General features: G+C 37.3%; 2 protein-coding genes across 2 annotated transcripts; both read left to right on the top strand.

Annotated features, from left to right (window-relative positions):
- Positions 1-622: 622 nt before the first annotated feature.
- LOC100370257 (uncharacterized) lies at positions 623-5,752 on the top strand. Its single transcript, XM_006816827.2, has one exon. The coding sequence runs from the start codon at positions 623-625 to the stop codon at positions 5,750-5,752; it is 5,130 nt and encodes a 1,709-aa protein (XP_006816890.2).
- A 12,754-nt stretch (positions 5,753-18,506) lies between these two features.
- Positions 18,507-19,969, top strand: LOC144351959 (low-density lipoprotein receptor-related protein 4-like). Its single transcript, XM_085506197.1, has 2 exons — positions 18,507-18,593; positions 19,445-19,969. Exons 1-2 carry the CDS (start codon positions 18,533-18,535, stop codon positions 19,561-19,563), a joined length of 180 nt encoding a protein of 59 aa, XP_085362323.1. The 5' UTR covers positions 18,507-18,532; the 3' UTR covers positions 19,564-19,969.
- The last annotated feature ends 253 nt before the right edge of the window (positions 19,970-20,222 follow it).

The following is a 20,222-nucleotide window of genomic DNA, read 5'->3' as shown; positions in this document are numbered from 1 at the left end:
ATATTAAGTGTTTATACGATTTGCCGACTTTATTGGTTGGAGATCATAATGCTAGAACTGGTTTGTTAGACGATTTTTTAAATGTGTCGGAGAAAGTTACTCCGAGTTATATGAAATTCAAGGACAAGCGACTCCACACCCGTTTCATGTAGTACCAGCTGTGATACTAATAGTTTATATATCAGCCTTTTATATTAGCCAGCCGGATTCTAAAAGTAAATCCTCTTGTTAATTACGTGTGTTTAATTAGTCTTGTTACCATGGTATTTATAGAGCCAATCACGACATAGTATTTTCATAGACATGGCCAATCACTGATCGTAAGTTTGTCCTTCAAGCTTTCCCGCCTTTTTTCACTCTGTTTTTGTGGGCTATGTTTCCTATGACGTTCGATTTAAGGGTATATAAGAATGAAACACACGCTTCTCGATATGTATTTCTTCAGTTTGTAACTCGTTACTATGTTCCAGCATTCGCTGTTGAATAAACCATTAGTTTATTAGTTTCTTAGACGAATTGCTGTCTCCGTGTCTGACATTTGTATACCCCCGCTCAAGGAGTCCGGTTTTTAACTGCATTCCCCCACATTTCTGGTTGCCGAGACCAGGATATCACCGAGAAAATGCCAGACACACAAGCTGAAGAAAGCATCACCAGGCTGAAGTTGACTCGCCGTGGTCAACGAGCGCACATGACGAAACTTTTCACCCGAGCTGAGGAAGTCATCGACAAATACTCCGAAGAAGCTGACAAAACAACAGCATACAACTTACTCGTGGCACTCAACAAGCAGCTCTCTGATAAGTATCACGCACTCAACGCAACTGAAGAGAAGATACTCAACCTCACCGACGAGGCAAACTACGATACAGTGAGTGAAGCGTCATGCGATTACCAGTCCGAGATCTACGAAAGAAATCATCGGATCACCACTTTCATAGAAAACCATCGTCCCAACACCGGTAGCAACAATGGAGCATCCGGTATCGATCATACACCCCGTGGGAGATCTAAGAATACGATTGCTTTGCCGAAGTTACAACTACAAACATTTGATGGTAACTCGCTAGAATGGGTGAGTTTCTTTGACTTGTTTAAATCGTCCATTCACGAAGACACCAGTCTCGACAATATTCAAAAGTTCACATATCTACGAAGTTTGTTAACTGGCAAGGCAAGTCATACTATATCGGGTTTAGCCCTCACCGAGGCCAACTATGAACATGCCGTGGACTTACTGGTCGCTAGATATGGACAAAAACATTTATTGATCGACGCCCATATGACCGCATTGTGGCAGTTGCGACAACCGTGCAACGATATCATTAGTTTGAGACATTTCTACGATTCTATTGAGAGTAATGTTCGAGGCCTTCGATCATTGGGTAAGAATGAATCCACATATGGGGAACTACTCGTACCGATGATAAGGGATAAGTTGCCTGCAAACATCCGCCAACAAATAGCTCGGGATCGTGGGGATGTTGCGTGGAATTTACCCGATTTGCGTAAAGCTATACTACGAGAGATAAACGTTCTTCAAGCCGGATGTTCACTGGAAGAACTATCTATAGTGAATGCGCCGAATCCACCAGAGATCACAGCCGCTTTTCACACTCACGTCTCAACGGGCCAAACATCGAAATCACAACAAGAGCCACGACATACACGAAAAGTTTGCCCATTCTGCAAAGGTGCACATCACGCCGCTGAATGTCGAGTCATCAACGATACGCGTCAACGCTTGGACATTATTCGCAAAAACAGACAATGTTTTAACTGTTTTGGAAAACACAGGGTAGCTGACTGCAGATCTCGATACACTTGTCGAATTTGCAAAAGAAAACACCACACGAGTCTTCATTTTGAAGAATCCGCGTCAACTTCGAGTCCCGCTCCGAGTCAAACAAAGAAATCACAAACCGCGGATGCCACCACGGAAGTTATTACTGTGAATTTTACCAAAGTGTCGCCACTTCCGGATAAGAACTATTTCAATAATGACCGTTGTCAAGACCAATATCCGGACACTTTAGCAACTAAACCTAAGAATGCGGGGCCGGTTTTATTGAAAACTGCCATAGTTCCTATTTCTGTGAGGAACGACCAACCCATTAATGCTGTCGTAATGTTCGACGAGGGAGCCAATGCTACGTTCATTTCTGCGAAATTCGCTCGTGAACTTTCTGTCACAGTTACTAAGAAGGAAAATATTAACCTTGCGACATTTGGTGACAATGCTACTGAACAAAGAGAAGTAGAATACACGGACATTATCGCCCACGAATTGGATGGTAATATGTCTACTATCAATGCCATGATTGCTCCTGTCATCACAACCAGAGTCGCGGATCAAATATCTGCGAAAGTACGCAATGCTGAACACTTGCAGGGTTTAAAGTTAGCCCACCCGATGACAACCACACGTCGTATGGATATCGACTTACTCATTGGAGCCGACCAATACTGGAATTACGTAGGGGATCACACCGTGCGTGGTCAACTTGGACCTATAGCCGTCTCATCGAAATTCGGATATTTGCTCTCTGGAGCAATCGGACAATATAGAAACAACCCCGATTTCAAAGTCAACATGATGTACGCCGAGGCAACACCAACCGAAACGGAACCTCCGATCCATAACCTATGGGATTTAGAAGCCATTGGAATCACTAATCCAGAAATCGACGAAACGCAGTTGACATTCGAGTCTTACTGTAAAACACATTTAAAAGTCGAAAATGGAAAATATACCGCAAAGTTACCGTGGAAGGAAGACCACGAACCTTTACCCACTAACTTGAATATTACTGTTAAGCGGACACGTGCTATGATCCGCCGACTCGCGCCGGATGTTATTAAGAAATACGATGACATTTTAACAGAGCAAAGACGTCGTGATTTCATCGAAGAGGTCGATGAAGATGACCCGCTAATCGGACATTATATACCTCACCATGGTGTGAAGAAAGATTCCGTGACAACACCGATACAAGTTGTTTACGACTGTTCATGTAAACAAGGTGCAGACTACCCCAGTTTGAATGAATGTCTTCAAGCTGGACCATCGCTCATTAACGACTTGCCGGCCATTTTATTGAGGTTTCGTGGCAACCGGATTGCTTTAACAAGTGACATTGAAAAGGCCTTCTTAAACGTGAGGCTCGATATAGACGACAGGAAATTTACTAAGTTTTTATGGTTAACCGACGTTAATGACCCGAATTCCGATTTCAAAGTATATCGCTTCAAGACTGTACTATTTGGAGCCGTTTGCTCGCCTTTTATTCTTAATTCGGTAATTAAGACACATCTCGAGAACAATAACAATATACCTACCGCGCTGAACATGAGTAATAATATTTATGTTGATGATGTTATTGATGGCACTGACACAGAAGAAAGCGCAGTCACGTACTTCAAGGAAGCCAATAAGTTAATGGATTCCGGCGGTTTTAAATTACGTGCATGGTCCTCAAACAGTCAACAAGTTATGGATCTCGCCGAAAAGGATAACATACATGAGCCATCTAAGAATGTATCTATTCTAGGAATACGGTGGAAAATCGACGGAGATGTGCTGACATACAATAAGGCGGTTAAACCAATATTAACAGAACTCGTCACAAAACGAGATGTGGTGAGCTACGCATCGTCACTATATGATCCAATAGGATATTTATCACCTGTGCTCATCAAAGCTAGGCTTTTTATACAGCTTTTATGGAAATTAGGTTTCTCCTGGGATGAGCCACTTACCACCGAACTTACCACACAATGGATCAAAATAGCAGAGAATATGAGAGAAACACGGAACATTACTGTGAAACGTCAATATTTCACAGAAAATGATCCACAATCTAAAGTTGATGTTCACGCCTTTGCCGACGCGAGCTCTGTGGGATATGGAGCGATTGTTTACATAACAAACCAGCGTGAAACTGCCTTTGTGACGGCGAAGACCCGCGTCGCCCCCATGACTGAAATCGCACTTCCAAGATTGGAATTAATGGCCGCTTTAATTGCATCCAGACTTACTAAGTTTGTCATCACAGCACTGTCAGGCAAATTCAACATTAACAATTGTTACTTGTGGTCTGACAGCCAAATTGTACTTCATTGGTTAAACAGTGATAAGAAGTTACCTATATTCGTACGAAATCGTGTTAAGGAGATCAACGAATTCTCACATATCTACAAATATGTGCCGACATTGGATAACCCTGCTGACTTACTAACACGGGGAATTACATGTGCTGAATTGATCAACTCCAATATATGGTGGAATGGACCATTATGGTTGAACACTCCTAATGAGTGGCCCACTTGTGAAATGTTCGATATCACAATATTACATGCAGTGCTCGAGAGAGAAAACCGTGACTTACTGAGTGATTCTGCGTTCACTGAAACCGAAACTAACATTTCCCGCCAACGAGAAATAGTTATGGATAATGACTATAATAAGGAAATCGAATCTCAAGAAATCGGTTTACACACAGTTATTGACATTTCCAGGTACAACTCAATCGACAAATTACTACGTGTAACCGCATACGTAATGCGATTCATTTCCCGCGTAAAGAAGGCTGACACAATTAACACTGGATTAATAACCGCCGATGAGTTAAAACGAGCCGAACACGTGTGGATTTTAAACGTTCAACAACAGGAATTCAGAGATACAATTCATGAATTGAAAACAAAACACACCAAACTAGGACCTATTGTACAACAACTCGGTCTATTTATAGACGAAGAAGACGTCCTTCGATGCGGAAGTCGGATCCATAACGCACCCATTGAATTTGTAACGAAATTTCCGACATTACTACCTTCTAATCACGAACTGACTAAGTTAATCGTTTTGAAGGCGCATTCATTGATTTTGCACGGAGGAGTCCAATCCACTATGACTCAAATTCGCCAACAATACTGGATTCCGCGAATTCGACAAATTGTACGCAGTATTCTTCGTGGTTGTGTAACATGCCGACGAGTTGAAGGGAAAGCATACGCCAATCCTATACAAGCTCCACTGCCAAGCTATCGTGTGAATAAATTGCCTGCTTTCACAATCACCGGCGTGGACTTTACTGGTTTTTTACTGACCAAGGCTCCTGATGGGACACGTGGCAAAGCTTACATCTGTCTCTTCACTTGTGCGGTGACACGCGCCATACACCTCGAGCTGGTGCCCGATTTGTCGACCCGTACATTTCTACATGCTTTTCGCCGATTCGCCGCGAGACGGTCTCTACCAAGCCGGATGCTTTCAGACAACGCATCGACCTACCTGTCCGCTGCCGAGGAGATTCGTGCTCTCGTCGATACACCGGAAATACGCGAATACTTGGCCACACATCGAGTACAGTGGACATTTATACCCAAGAAAGCTCCCTGGTTTGGCGGATTTTGGGAGAGACTCATCGGACTGACCAAAAACGCAATTAAAAAGACGTTAGGTCGCTCTCTAATTAGTTTTGACGAACTTTCCACAGTTGTAACGGAAATTGAAACCGTACTAAATGACCGCCCATTAACGTATGTATCGTCAAACTTGGATGACAATGTTGGTCTGACACCGAACCATTTACTACACGGACGACAAGTCACAGCACTACCGTATATAAACGTGTCTGATGAAGAAATCTACGACCCGTCCTACACTCAACACGAGGAAATTAACGACCGTTACAAACACTTGTCTCGCCTCCATGTACAGTTCTGGACACGCTGGTCAACAGAATAGTTGACGGCACTCCGTGAAAGACACACGACGTCTGGAAGTAAACACAACACTATACGAGTTGGCGAGGTTGTAATAATTCACAGTGACACTGAAAAGAGACTCAATTGGCAACTTGGCACAGTTACCAAACTTATATACGGGAACGATAAACTTGTTCGTTCAGCAGAAGTTGCTACCCCGCTAAACAACTTGGCATGATGAAAGACGTTAAAATCAGAATCAATAATAAATTTAATTATAAACGAAGAAGTAATCCATGGTTTAATAAAGACTGTGACAAATTAAGATCTGAATTAATAAAAGCAAAAAAAGTGTTTAAAGAAACAAAATCTGATAATGATAGGAATGTGTTTCACTCAATTAGTAAAAGGTACAAAAAATTTCTTGCAAAATGTAAAAGGGAATTCAGACGTAAAACGTATGTGAAACTTCGTACGATGAAGAAATCAAAACCAGAAAAATTTTGGTCTGTTTTAAACAATTCAATTTCGACTAATGATAAGAATAATATAATTGATATGGATAGATTCAAACAGCATTTTGAAAATCTGGGACAGTCCACCAATAAGGAAAACGTCCATAATTTTGATCCCAGACTGATCACCCATTCAAATAACGAGGAAAGTAATACTAGCATTACAGTGGAGGGGGTTATGACTCAAATTAAAAAGTTAAATAATAATAAAGCAGCAGGTGTAGATTTAATTATAAATGAATTTCTGAAAAACAGTCGCGATGATATTACATCCTTGATTGTACAATTGTTTAATATAGTTTTGGACACTGGTATCGTTCCTACATCTTGGATAATGGGCTGTATTAAACCAATTTTCAAAAACACAGGTGACACCAGTGACCCTAGCAACTACAGAGGCATTACGCTACTAAGTTGTCTAGGCAAATTCTTTACAGCTGTTATAAATGACAGGTTGACATCTTATTTGAATTGTGTGGGTTCCTTGGGTGAAGAGCAAGCAGGTTTCAGGGCGGGATATTCCACGCTAGATCATATATTTGTCCTACACTCGGTTATTGATTTATATTTGCATAATAAGAAAAGGGTATACTGTGCTTTTATTGATTATAAAAAAGCGTTTGATCTGATTGACAGTACAAGTTTATGGTTTAAACTAATCTCCAACCATATAAATGGTAAAATTATTACAGTTATTTATAATATGTACAACCAAGCAAAGTCTTGTGTTATTGACGGAAGCGATAAATCTGATTTCTTTAATTGTAATGTTGGTGTTAGACAAGGTGAAAATCTTTCACCACTGTTGTTTGCTATTTATCTTAACGATTTCGAGTATTTTATCAGTAAGCACTATAATGGTCTAAAATATATGGCTAGCGAGATTAAAACATATTTAAGTAATGAGGATATAGAAGTATTTCTTAAGTTATTCACTTTATTATATGCTGATGATACCATTGTACTGTCTGAATCAGAAACAGAATTGCAATCTGCGCTAAATGCTGTTTATACTTATTGCAACGAATGCCATTTAACTGTAAATGCTAATAAAACGAAGGTTGTTATTTTCTCACGTGGGAGAGTTAAAAAGTATCCAGCGTTTAAGTTTGGCAATGAAACCATTGAAGTAACATTTGATTATATTTATCTTGGCATAACATTCAATTATAATAACAAATTCAGGAAAGCAATATGTAAACAGACAAACCAGGCCAGATGTGCCATGTTTAGCTTACTGATGGAGGCAAAACAATTATGTCCACCCATCGACATACAACTAGAGTTATTGTATGGATGTGAAATATGGGGTCATGCTGATCTTTCTCAGATAGAATCTTTTTATCTAAAGTTTTGTAAACGGCTTCTCAAAGTACACAAAAATACTGCAAATTGTATGGTATACGGTGAACTCGGGGTATGTCCCCTTCGTAAGTTGGTGGAAAGTAGAATGATACATTTTTGGAGTAGTATTATACAAAGTAAATCTTGCAAATTATCACATAGAATCTACAATTTATTAAAAGTGCTACATGACAGAGATATATACAAATCAGCCTGGATGTTAAAAATTAAAGGTGTTCTGGATACGGTTGGTATGTCGAATCTTTGGCAGATTGGATCAAATGTAAATAGAACGTGGCTTAAGCAAGCGATAAAACTTAGATTATCGACATGTATACACAAAACTGGAATGCCGATCTGCTAGAAAATGGGTTGTGTACCACTTATATAGATGTGGGAACCACAATTTGCCCATTGTCACAGGTCGCTATCAAAATAAGGCCGTTCATGATAGAATTTGTACCTTATGCCAAGATAACCACCTTGGTGATGAATTGCACTATATCTTTGAGTGTCTGGCCCTGAGTAAAGAACAGGAGAGATTTGTGAAATCATATCATAGAATTAGACCTAATACTTTAAAAATGTATCGGCTATTTAACACATCTAATGAATCGGAGTTGTTAAATCTTTCTAGATTCTGTAAAGATATAATGAAGCGGTTTTTAATTCAGCCAGGTCATTTCTGACCACCGATTCAGTGCCATGTATGTTTATTTATTTACTTGCTTTTTGTAATTTTGGGCTGGTGCCTTATTATGCATTTCTTCTAATTTATAAATTTATTTCGTGTGACGCTTCCATGTACATGCTTTTTTCGTTTGTATTATGTAATGTATATTATTTAGTTCTCTCATACCTCTATCGGAGGAAGCAAAGGGAAATAAATTATTATTATTATTATTATTATTATTATTACGGTACTCGAAATGCGAACGCGCTGCACGACGACTGCCTCGCTTTAAGAATACTATAGCAGACGTTCTTTCGCAGTCACGTGACTTCTTATTATCACGCCACGAATGGTTTCGATGTGATGGTCGGAGTCAGTGCCCGGATGGGTACAATGAAAGTGATGACGTATGCGGTAAGTACGCATAATTGTATCGCCCCCAGTTCGTCATCGATGTTGGCTGTTCCCACCTCAGGTGTCATGGCATTCTCATAAGTTCTGATGTTTTCATAGTTATCTTAGTTACGTGACGTCAATCTGATTGAAATCTGATGTATGTATAGGCTTAATTTTTTATGATTTTTTTTTACCATAGATACATATCAAACTTGTATCGTGTATTATCACTTTGTCCAAAAATAACCATAATTGATACAATCACCACAAATCAGACATCTAAGCAGGCGGAATTACGTAATTATTGGTTATATATTACATTTGCTCACATTTTTATATGACTAAATAAAGTAAAACACTTTGAATGATATCATGGCGCATTTGAAAAAAAAAACGGATCGCCTATGACACAGGACTGAATCGGGATTCCACAAGCACGCCACCACCAACGACAGTAATTAATGTGAGTACGTATACTAGTAGTCTATACGACCATAAACCCTACAATAGTGAAGGGTTTATGATATGGCATAGTTCACGTAATCAGGTTGCAGTTTTTCCTCTGAAAACAGGCGAATTCCATTCTACTGAACTTAATGGTGTTATTGCAGTCACCTCATGTTGAACATCACCACAATCAGCCTAGTCGTGTGCTTTAGCTCGATAATAACGTTCTACATTGCAGTCTACTGTAAAATATTTTATTTTAGCTGGAATTAATTTTCGGTAAAAAGATTTTTTGTGTGTGTTTTGTATGGAGTTTATTTTCACTGACTTTTGATGATTTGAATGTAAAATATAGGAAAATATGTATATTCGCTGGATTTTATTTCCACTGAAATTATCCATTCAGCGAAAATAAATTAGAAGCGACAACAACATATTTTACAGTATTCATTATTTAATTATTTTGCGTATTTGCTGAGTGCGGACACCAGGTTAATTTCAATCAGCGAAAAACATGAAAGAGATTATTTTCATTCGTCATTTATTGATGTGGGTTATGGTGGTATATTGCTTGAATTAACCCACGTTTTTGAACGGAGGTTATATTCAAATCAGCCGTTTTAATAAAAAATATGACGTTAAAGTCGTTGAGCAAATTGCCACGTTGATCCCGTTCTACCTCAATGAAAGCTTAGCTTAGCTTAAAGTCGTGCCGCGTCCTGTTCGATATGGGACTCATAGCGACGTATACAACGTGTGTAAAATACATTGTTTATTTACATGAAATTCGAACACGCGATGCGCGACGTGACGACCACCGCGCTTTAAGATCTTCGCTCTCTCTGGAGCAAAAGGTGCCAATATAAATCCTCCAGCCTTCACGATCCTGAGCAAGCCAATGAAACCCGTTCCAGGTTCCCCCCCCTTTCTTTTTCCACTGTTCTCCGCCAGGTTCCCAATGGTCTGCACCGTGGAAAGCGTTCTATTATAAATTACAAAAATTCTTATATATATATTTGTTCTCAACAGCTGATTTCCAATGCGGCGATGGCAGTTTTGTTGGATTTGATAAAGTACATACTTCAACTGTGATGACCATTCGGACGAGAGAGTGTGTGGAGGTAAACAAACATGATTATTATATCTCATATCTAAGAACACCACGCTGATTGGTGACCCGGAAGCACTAATGATCATTCAGTGACCTCGATGAGTTCTATATTTACAAAAACACGAAACAAAAATATAAAAACATAAATAAACGATCATTTCAAGAAGTCTGAACACATGTTGTGTTAAAATAAGTCTGAATATTTATTTAGATAGAGGTCATGCTCGTAATACGAGTTGAAAATTGGGTGTCTGGGTATCAAAACAAAACAGGTGAAAAAGCAGCCCACATGAACCTTGACCTTTTTGTGCCATATTCAAAATGGCTGCCGTTCGCAGTACAAAGGTCATCCAAATTCAAATATTTTTGTGAATGGAAGGAAAACTGTATAGCTTACATAGTGAAAGCTTGTTAGAACGTTTCACAAGTAGCACGAGACAAAAAGGTCTGGTGTAAACAGGACAGGGACTCGTTTCTATACAAGTTAATCTACGAGCCGTTGTCTGTAAGGCGTTCGTTATACTATGCATTATGTAAATGTATGCAATTACAGAATGTTATCCAGATGAGTTCAGATGTAAAAATGGATTGTGTAAAAACAAATATAACAAATGTGATCGTTGGAATGACTGTGGGGACAACAGTGACGAGGAAGGCTGTGGTAAGTTTTGATCGCCATTTTGATTTTGTTGACATCCGACCTCGCTCAAAAGTTATTACTGTAAAATTGATTTGAACTGGGTACGATTTTTTCAATCTTTAGACTTTTTTTTATTCGTTCTTGTTTTCTACCAGTATCAACACCAGCCAAGAAAGTCTTCTTCCATCATAAGCAACACAGTTGCGCAACTGTTACTGTAGTTCATTGAAGGAAGTTAGACCCCCTAGCCCTGCTGTAGTACAGACCCCGGTAGTACGTGACGTTTTGTAGTCAATTAAGCAGTACTCCACGTTGGTGTGATGTCGTTTTGATAAGTTGCAGTGTACTAATTAAAGGACAATGTGTAATGGGAAATTCGTGTAATGGGAAATTCGATTGCCAAGACCATAGCGATGAACAAAATTGTAGTGAGTATATTATATTCTTTGTTCGTAATTACTAGACTGCACTGGTCGAAAAACGTGCTTTGAAAAAACACAAAAACACGGTCGACAGCGGAGCTAAAAAAAAATAGCGAAATGGAGGTGTTAACGCGAGATTCCCTGTAACCGCGAAATCACCCAGACTGGGCCTTTTTGCCGCGCCCTCTGTTGTGAAAGCGGAAACTATTGTGTTTTCGTACCAGTTTTTATGTTAATGAGCAGAATGACGGGCAAGAACGTTATCCAATCAAAGTAATTTGACCTTTAAACTATATCTAATTAACCTTTGTACCTGAAGACTTCACTTTTCTTTAAGTTTCTCGATCGTCAATTATAACAAACGAATTACTATTTATAACGTTCCGTACAAATTATTCTAATGGAGAGAAGTAGCCTCCGTGTAGCTTTATCTCGCCTGGGTTACAGTGAAGCGCGATCTGCACAGAAGACCCACAATGTTTACCTCATTACGCAGCGCGCACGCCCCCACTCCTTTTTCAGTATCCGTTCAGTGATGTCACTGAATATCATGAAAGATAATAGCAACAGATTCGCTGCATATAAGACCAGTCTGTGGTGGTTCCGCGTTCACCCCACCTTTCGCAAAACTATTTCAACTGAAAAAAATCACCACAGCTGGGCCAGTCTACGGAAGAAACTATAGAAATGTATGTATGGTGAAAGTATTCAAAAACGTCTCCCTGATATTTCAGTCTATGGTCAAATTTGGAAGTACAGCAATGTAAACTAAACCACTGCAACGTCGATTCACCATATCATTGAGTTGCTCACACATGCATACTAGTATTACTGGTATAGCACTCTCTAATGCTTTTTAGTTCCCACGGTAGTCACATGCAAGCAATTAATGTAAAATCCCAGTCTGGCAAATCAATATGAACTATATTATTTTCTGTTTACTCAGCATGCTCAGAAGACATGTTTCGTTGTGACAATGGTCTTTGCAAATCCATGTATGACCGGTGTGATGGTTACAATTCCTGTAGAGACAATTCAGATGAGCTTAACTGCGGTAAGAACAATATTGGGTCTTCATAACAAAGCTGATCGTATTGGTCAATTATACCATGTTCGATTTCAATATACAATGGTAACATCAGTGAGTGTGTAATAATAGAAAGACATTATTTTGATATGTTGCATTTGTGCTTCGTGAAGAGAAATTACTTTAGAGATTCGCTGTATTTTAAATCATGGAAAACTCCACAACCAAACAGACTATTTGTACGACAGCGCATTCCACGTCATTTTGACGTCAAGAGGGATTCTCGTCTCTAGAGGGCGCGGTGTACTGTACTGTAATTTAATGTTTTGTTTTAATAGATATTTCAGGATTTCCATCGGGAGCCGCTGTAAATCAGTAAACGAAACTGCCATATGCATCTGTCTGACAATAATCGGCACACACGTGACTTCCGGCGAAGACGAAAATAACACGACAGAAAACAAATGTCAAATATTCCTAGTAGATATAGTCTCGCTGCCAGACCACGGTTCTATAGTAGAGATAACTTGTTTTTTTTTTTGTAAGTTTTCATTCTGTTTCCGTTCATGCAGTTGTATTGACCTTTATTTACAGCAAGACATGTATGTGATGATGGACAGGAAATAACGTTTTCCGCAAATACTGATTCTATACTCTGTGACACACAGTTCCAATGCTTTGATAAAAGTGACGAAAAAGACTGTGGTAAGTACTGACATGACTCACACACAGTACGATGCTCTAGTAGGCGGCGACACGCTTTGCCTAATTGCATTGAACGTTTTGACGGATATTGTTAGTAGGCTCCCACGGTCATATCTTTAAAGGGAGTATTAGAAATGTTAAGCTGAAATCTGAAAACAAGCTTTGTTGCGATGAGAAGCATTACCCCGTTCCACCAGTCGCACTCGCTATCGACTAAGCGTTTCTGTGACGTCAAAATCACAAATATTATTGTAAGCAGTAAACAACTCTGGTTGGTTGCGTAATCGTGCTTCTGCTCAGAACAATACTGACTTTTAGCGCAACCATTGCCCTATTTACGTCACGAAACCATTTCGTCGCTGGAAGGCGCAACTCACAGAAACTTGAACAATCATTTGTATCAAACGGTAGGAAGTTTTTTTTTTTTTTTTATTATTATTATTTTTATATGATATTAAAACAGTACAAATACAAAATAACATAACAACGTAAAAATTAAAATGAAAAAACAAAACAATTTAGAGTAACTCCATTGAATCAAACAGTGGGTCCCATGTACTTTTGAATCCATGTAGAGAATCTTTCTGTATGGACTTGGAATACTCAATATTAAAGGTTAAAATCAAAGTATTTTTCCATGTCCGTACACTTGGCTGCACCTGTTTCCATTTACACAGCATAATATACAATTTCGTAAAAAATATCAGAAAATTTAAAAGGCAGAGGTGATTTCTGTTTGAATTTAAAGGTATGCCCAAAATTATATCTTTCTGAGAAAATTTTATGTAAATATTGTTTTTAGTCCTAATTGACGAATGTAGTAACTATAAATAGTTTTAGATATTTTCTTATTGCCACTGGGAATATAACAGACATTCGTCTTGCATGTTGTCTGTTTATTTTTTTTTTAGTTTTGTTTTCCAATTTTTCGGGATTGCAGCAATTAAAGATTGATATTGAAGAAACTTTGGTGTAATATTCCATTTTTGGCCAAATATATTCAATGACATAATATTTTTACTTTCATCCAATAAATCCCCAATTACATCAATTTCTTTGTGATGCCAATTCTTATACATTACAGTGTTACTTCCTACCGATATTGCCGGGTTATAGCAAAGTGGTTGATTTACAATATAATCTGCTTCTGTTTTGGTAATACAAATTTCTTCCCATACAGTAAATACATCTTTCCAAAATGGATTATCACTCAATACTGTATGTCTAATATAACGTATTTGTTCTTCCCCCATACGCTTGAGCAAGTGATGTTTAAATTTTATTTGACTATTAAATAGTTGTTTCCATGTATAAAAGTCATCACTGAGTAGTTTATAAATCCAGGATGATTTCATAGATTTCATAAATGATAATAAATGGGTCAATTTCAAGCCACCCTCTTTGTATTCTAGGCACATTCTTTTTCTATTAATTTTATCATAATTAGAGTTCCAAATAAAATTGTAAATTATTTTTTCCAGGTCTTTGATGATATTAGCCGGCATGTTTGGAAGAACTGTCAACAAATGAACCAGTTTTGAAATTGCTAATGTTTTTACCACTGTAACTTTTCCTATGAGTGTCAAGTGCCTCTTTTCCCATGACTTAAACAACCTTTTAATATCATTGATAGCGGGAATATAATTAAGGTCACACAGTAGATTTAGATTCACATCAAATGTGACCCCCAGTACTTGAAATGGATTGTCTGTCCAATTTAAACCTCTGTCTGTTAAAAACTTATCGAGGCAATGTCGTTTACTCCCTATCCAAATAACACTAGTTTTTTCATAATTAGGGCGAAGTCCTGAACAGATAGAGAACTTATCTTAGGTATTGAGCACTTCCCTCAGGGACCATTCAGTTCCATCTAAAAATAAAAGGGCATCATCTGCATATTGCCCAAGCAAATATTCATTTTTTAACAGGGTAATCCCTTTTACTTTTTCGTTATTTCTAAGGTAGATTGCTAAAGTTTCAATGGCAAGAATAAATAGGTATGCTGACAATGGGTCACCTTGTCTGACTCCCCTATGAACTTGAACAAAGTCAGTAAAATGTCCATTATTAATTACACTGCTGGTAACATTAGCATATATAGTGGATACCCATTTACGGAAAGTTGGTCCGAAATTAAAACTGATCATTGCTTTTTGAATAAAATCCCATTCTAGACTATCAAAAGCCTTTTCAAAGTCTAAGAGAAGTAACATGCCGGGAATGTTTTGTTGGTTTGCAAGAAACAGCACATCATAAATTAGTCTGGTATTATCACTGATGCTTCTGCCCTTCATAAATCCCTTTTGGTTCTCATTAATAATTGATGGCAATATTAATTTCATTCTATTTGCCAAACACGCTGAGCCAATCTTATAATCAGTGTTCAGTAAAGATATCGGACGCCAGTTTTTCAAAAAGAATCTGTTCTTGTTTGGTTTAGGCAGACAAGTTATAATGGCCTGTTTCTGTGTTGTACTTAATTCTCCCTTTTCATAAGATTCATTTAGACTCATTAAAAGGTAAGGTGAAATATCTCTCCAAAAGAATTTGTAAAATTCACTGGGGAAACCGTCTGAACCAGGTGTTTTTCCATTGACCATATTTTTTAAAGTATTGGCACATTCTTGTATTGTAAGCTTTCCCTCTAACGAATTTCTTTCCTCCGTTGATAATTTTGGTATATTTGTTTTTAGAAATGAACAATTTTGATCAGAAATATCCCCGACCGTTTGATTGGCAGATTTATACAAGTTTTTGTAAAATTGTTTCATTTCTTTCAAAATTTTTCCTTGATCTAAAATTTCAGAACCATCTTCTTTAACCAGTTTTTCAATCGTTTTATTTACATACTGTCTTTTTTCCAGTGTACAAAATATTTAGACGGTTTCTCCCCATAAAGAGAGTCATTTACCTTTGACCTTATCATAGCGCCCTTCAACACTTGAGAGCGCATTTGTTCCAGTTCGGACTGTTTATTTTCCAGTTCTATCAGTTGTTCCTTTTGAATGTTTTTATTAATTTGTTGTATTTTAAGGTCAATTTCCTGTTCCAATAAATATTGTTTTTTATTTTTTTCTCGTTTCCTATGACTGGAATACATTATAGTTTTGCCTCTAATATTTAGTTTTATAACCTCGAAAAATAACTGGCTGGAAATAGAAAACCCTTCCGTATCTGGAACTTCTGCGCTTTCATCAATTGGACTGTTAATCACCATATAATCATTTACCGTTTCCTCTATAGTTTTTTTGACAATATTAATGTATTCTTTATCCTTAAGAAGGTCTACATTAAATTTCCAGAAACCCTTTCCTCGTTTTTCCCCATTCTGGTTAATAGTAACCGAAATTAAACTATGATCAGTCTTGTAGCCTGGTTTTATATCTGCATTTGTAATATTAGATGCAATGTCGGATGTGGTAAGAAAATAATCTAGTCTACTTTGTTTAGGCGGATTCTTTTTTCTACATGTAAATGCTTTATCATTTGGGTGCAATTCTCTCCAAATATCCAAAAGAAAATATTCGTCTGCTATTTTATCAACTTTTTCTTTTGCTAATGGGTTGTTATTCATTGAATAACCCATCGAGTCTTTTTTGTAATCTCTTACCACATTCCAATCACCACAAAATATACATGTTGGTATAGCAAAGTCATCTAAGTACGAGGTCACATTGTCAAAAAAGTCGGGTGTGTCATCATTGGGTGCATACAGATTTACTAGGCATATACGCTTTTCTTGAATGGTCAAATCAATAATGATGTAACGACCACGTGGATCTGTTATTGTTTCATTCAAATTATATTCAAAATTTTGCCTGAATAAAACTGCCACGCCTACACTGTTACTGGAGTATGCAGTAAAGAAAGACATCCCCGACCACTCACATTGCCATCTGTTTACTACTCCTTCTGAGCAATGGGTTTCTTGCAAACAATAAATATCACAGTTCTTATCACATAACCAATTAAATACATCTTTTCTTTTTTTAGTATCCATGAGACCTCGTACATTCATGCTACATATTTTATAACTAGCCATAATATATTTCCAGTTTGGGAATTACCTGATGATATACCGTATTGTAATACTGAATCATCTTAACTACAAGTATTTTGACAATAGCACGTCCTTTTCTTTGGACCCTAATTAAGAATTCAAAAGTAATGACATAACATAAACAATGGATAATCTGAAAAATATTCGGTGTTACTAAATGGACAAAAATAAACACGTACACTAATAAAATACAACAAATCTGCGCCATAGTTTTCACAACCAACAAATATGTATATAGACAGAACATTTAACTTCAGTAGCTAAACTGGAGAAAACTATTATTCTGCAGTGTTGAGAATTTTTGAGCACGGCTGTCTCGCGTCTTCTTTACGTAGGTTGTTCCAAGATTTGTCCAAGCGGTGTACCATTTTCTTGATTTAACAAATTCTCTGGCATTGCGAAAGATACTGGCGTTATACTTAGTTAAGCTTTCATTAATATAGATGAACTTTGATTGAGAACTAATCCCCAAATTTTCCGTTGATTTTCGCCTCAGGTGGGTTCTCTTTGCATACACACAGCTGGCTAGGTAACACGATTTAAATTTCACAATAACAACTGGAATCCCTTGGCTTTTGTGTGAAATCGGATGACAGGTGTCAATATCGCGTTCTAAAACTTCTACGCCAATTGATTCACAAATACTTATTATCTTTTTCATAATATAAAGATTACTGCTATCTTCTAAATAAACACCGTGGAATTCCAAACAATACTTTCTGGAATATTGTTCCAAGTAATTTATTTCCATTTTCAACGTATCATTCTCTTCTCCAAGATTAACTGCCTGGTCTCTAATCTTTCTATTCTGTCGCCTTGACCCGTGACTATTTCATCAATGCTTGTAATACTTTTAGATATATCATTTATTTCTTGCTTTAATTCAGATGAGACCACATCGATTTTTTCCGAAAGCTTCGTGAAAAGCGACTCTAGTGTCATCGAACTTGCCTTTGTATTGTCTTTGTCCACACTGGTATCCGCCATCTTGCCACGTTTCTCGTTTGGACTGCACTCACTGCTTGTAGACACTGGTGTCCTATTTTGCCGACCGCGCTTCTTTCCCATTTATTGGTTCACCGTATTGAATATAATAGTATTTCGCACTGCTTTAGTTATGATTTAAATCAATCTTCTTCTCCACACTACCGAAGTTTTCTAATATTTACGGAGCTGCCATCAGACACGTCCGCTTCTCCTAGGAAGGAAGTTATGATTGAATTTTTACAGCTGAAATGAGTATTATATCTTAGTAAAATTGTCAAGCTAATGTTTTATAACCTTTTTGCCCAAACATGTCCATTTATATTGCAGTACAGCCCGTAAAATAACATCCTCCGTTAAATGCTCGAAACCCAAAGAATTATGCAAAAGTTATCCACAGTGGAAGTATTAATAAATGTTTTTGTTTTCTTTTTTTTTGCTCACAGAATGCAGTGCATACCAATTCAAATGCCCGGGGACCGGATACTGCATATCTATGTACTCGCTATGCAACGGCTACGACGACTGTGGCAACGCACAGGATGAACGGCATTGCGGTGAGTAAAGAAACATTGCACAAACACGTCATTTACATATACGAAAAATTATCAACAAAGTTTTTAACTAGTGTTTTGGTTGGTGGAAAAATACCGGTAGTCAAAAAAGAATAACATATTTTTAAAATTATTTTATAATCTTCTGAATATAATTATTTGAGATTGACATTGGATAACAAATTTGACTGAGCATGCGCACGTACATCAACATGCTGCACTATGTATTGTCATTTGGAGAGTTCACTTTTCAATCCAGAGTTTTACGTTTTCTCACAACAAATCCATCAGTATTTAATAAAAATGACGTCGTTTTATAATTTGCGTCGTTTTGTTGGCACTTTTAAAAGTTTTTATTCTTAATAGCAGCGGAAATGCTGTTTTAAATGAAAAAAATCCCAAGGCGTTAAGTAAACAATGTTATGTAATAATAATTATACTAATAATAATAATAAGCGATGTTCACTGCGTCACACACCGCTGCACATTACATGAATACTAATCACATTAAATGAAAAATTAACTGTTTTATAAAAAAAAAGTTTTCAAACAATTTTAAAATAATTTTACCATTAAAATCGGAATTATATGAAAAACTGTCTTCTAAGCAGACGAGTTTTCAGACTTCTCTTAAAAATAATAATTGATTGACTGACGAATGGAGAGTGGAAGTTCATTCCACAAAAGGGGGCATAATTGCAAAAATAACGCCAACCATATGTTTTGAATCTGGTCATTTCAATAACGAAAGATCAGTGCTGAGGCCACCATGATCACATACATAAATTGGAGCAAAATTATTTAAAATGTTATACAAAGTCAGTACTTTAAAATTTATTCTATCAATTTTTCAGTGTGTACAGAAAACCAATTCCGATGTGACAATGGAATGTGTAAACCTTTGCCATTCCAGTGCGATGGATTCGAAGACTGTAGCGACGGTTCTGATGAAACCAATTGTGATGCATTGTAGAGGAGAATAAAAAATCGGGTTTTACATCTCAAAATTCAAATAACACTGAACACAGGAAGTTTTTTAATGTGAATATCCCGTAGTCATCGTTACCGGCACATCATTTTGATAGAAATGTTCGCTATTGCAAACTGATTCTTCCCATTACTTGCAGAATAAAGCAAATAAGACGCGTTTGCCAGTAGTTTCATCAACATATAATAAAAAACTAAACGTTGTTCACATTTTCCGATCAATTGGAATTTATCGAATCAATGTAACATACTAGGATAGCTATGGTAATCAATACTGGACTAAAATAAAAACAAAGTTCAATGTCTTTATTCCTTGACAGTCTGTTGTGAGTGATTTTGTATGTTCATTGAATCGCAATAAATTCCTTTTATCACGTGACACTACCTATAAATGATGTCATGTTCTCAAAGACCCACAGCTGCATATCACATATGTCTTGAATTTCTATGATCGAAGAAACCTCGCCAAATGCCTTTTGGTAGCCGCACTTACCAGTGTGCATGATCTGTACTGGGAAATAGTCTATTTGTGTCTAAGTACCATGCCCCACACTAATGTTGGGGATCTCAGTATTGGTATTTCTCTATCTTGTTTAACCGTGTAGTGGGCTAACATTAGTACCCGGTTGTACTATTGAATCTTCA

This window comes from Saccoglossus kowalevskii, chromosome 12 (assembly GCF_978046115.1).
Source record: "Saccoglossus kowalevskii chromosome 12, keSacKowa6.1, whole genome shotgun sequence".
Lineage (NCBI taxonomy): Eukaryota > Metazoa > Hemichordata > Enteropneusta > Harrimaniidae > Saccoglossus > Saccoglossus kowalevskii.
The sequence above is the reverse complement of the archived record's forward strand: the minus strand, read 5'-3'. Positions and strand labels throughout refer to the sequence as shown.

Bases quoted from the DNA above. Each gene is read 5' to 3' on its own strand.
- LOC100370257 (XM_006816827.2), top strand. From the start codon at position 623: ATGCCAGACACACAAGCTGAAGAAAGCATCACCAGGCTGAAGTTGACT.
- LOC144351959 (XM_085506197.1), top strand. From the start codon at position 18,533: ATGTACTCGCTATGCAACGGCTACGACGACTGTGGCAACGCACAGGAT. The intron at 18,594-19,444 runs GTGAGTAAAGAA...TCAATTTTTCAG, and splicing joins ACAGGATGAACGGCATTGCG to TGTGTACAGAAAACCAATTC.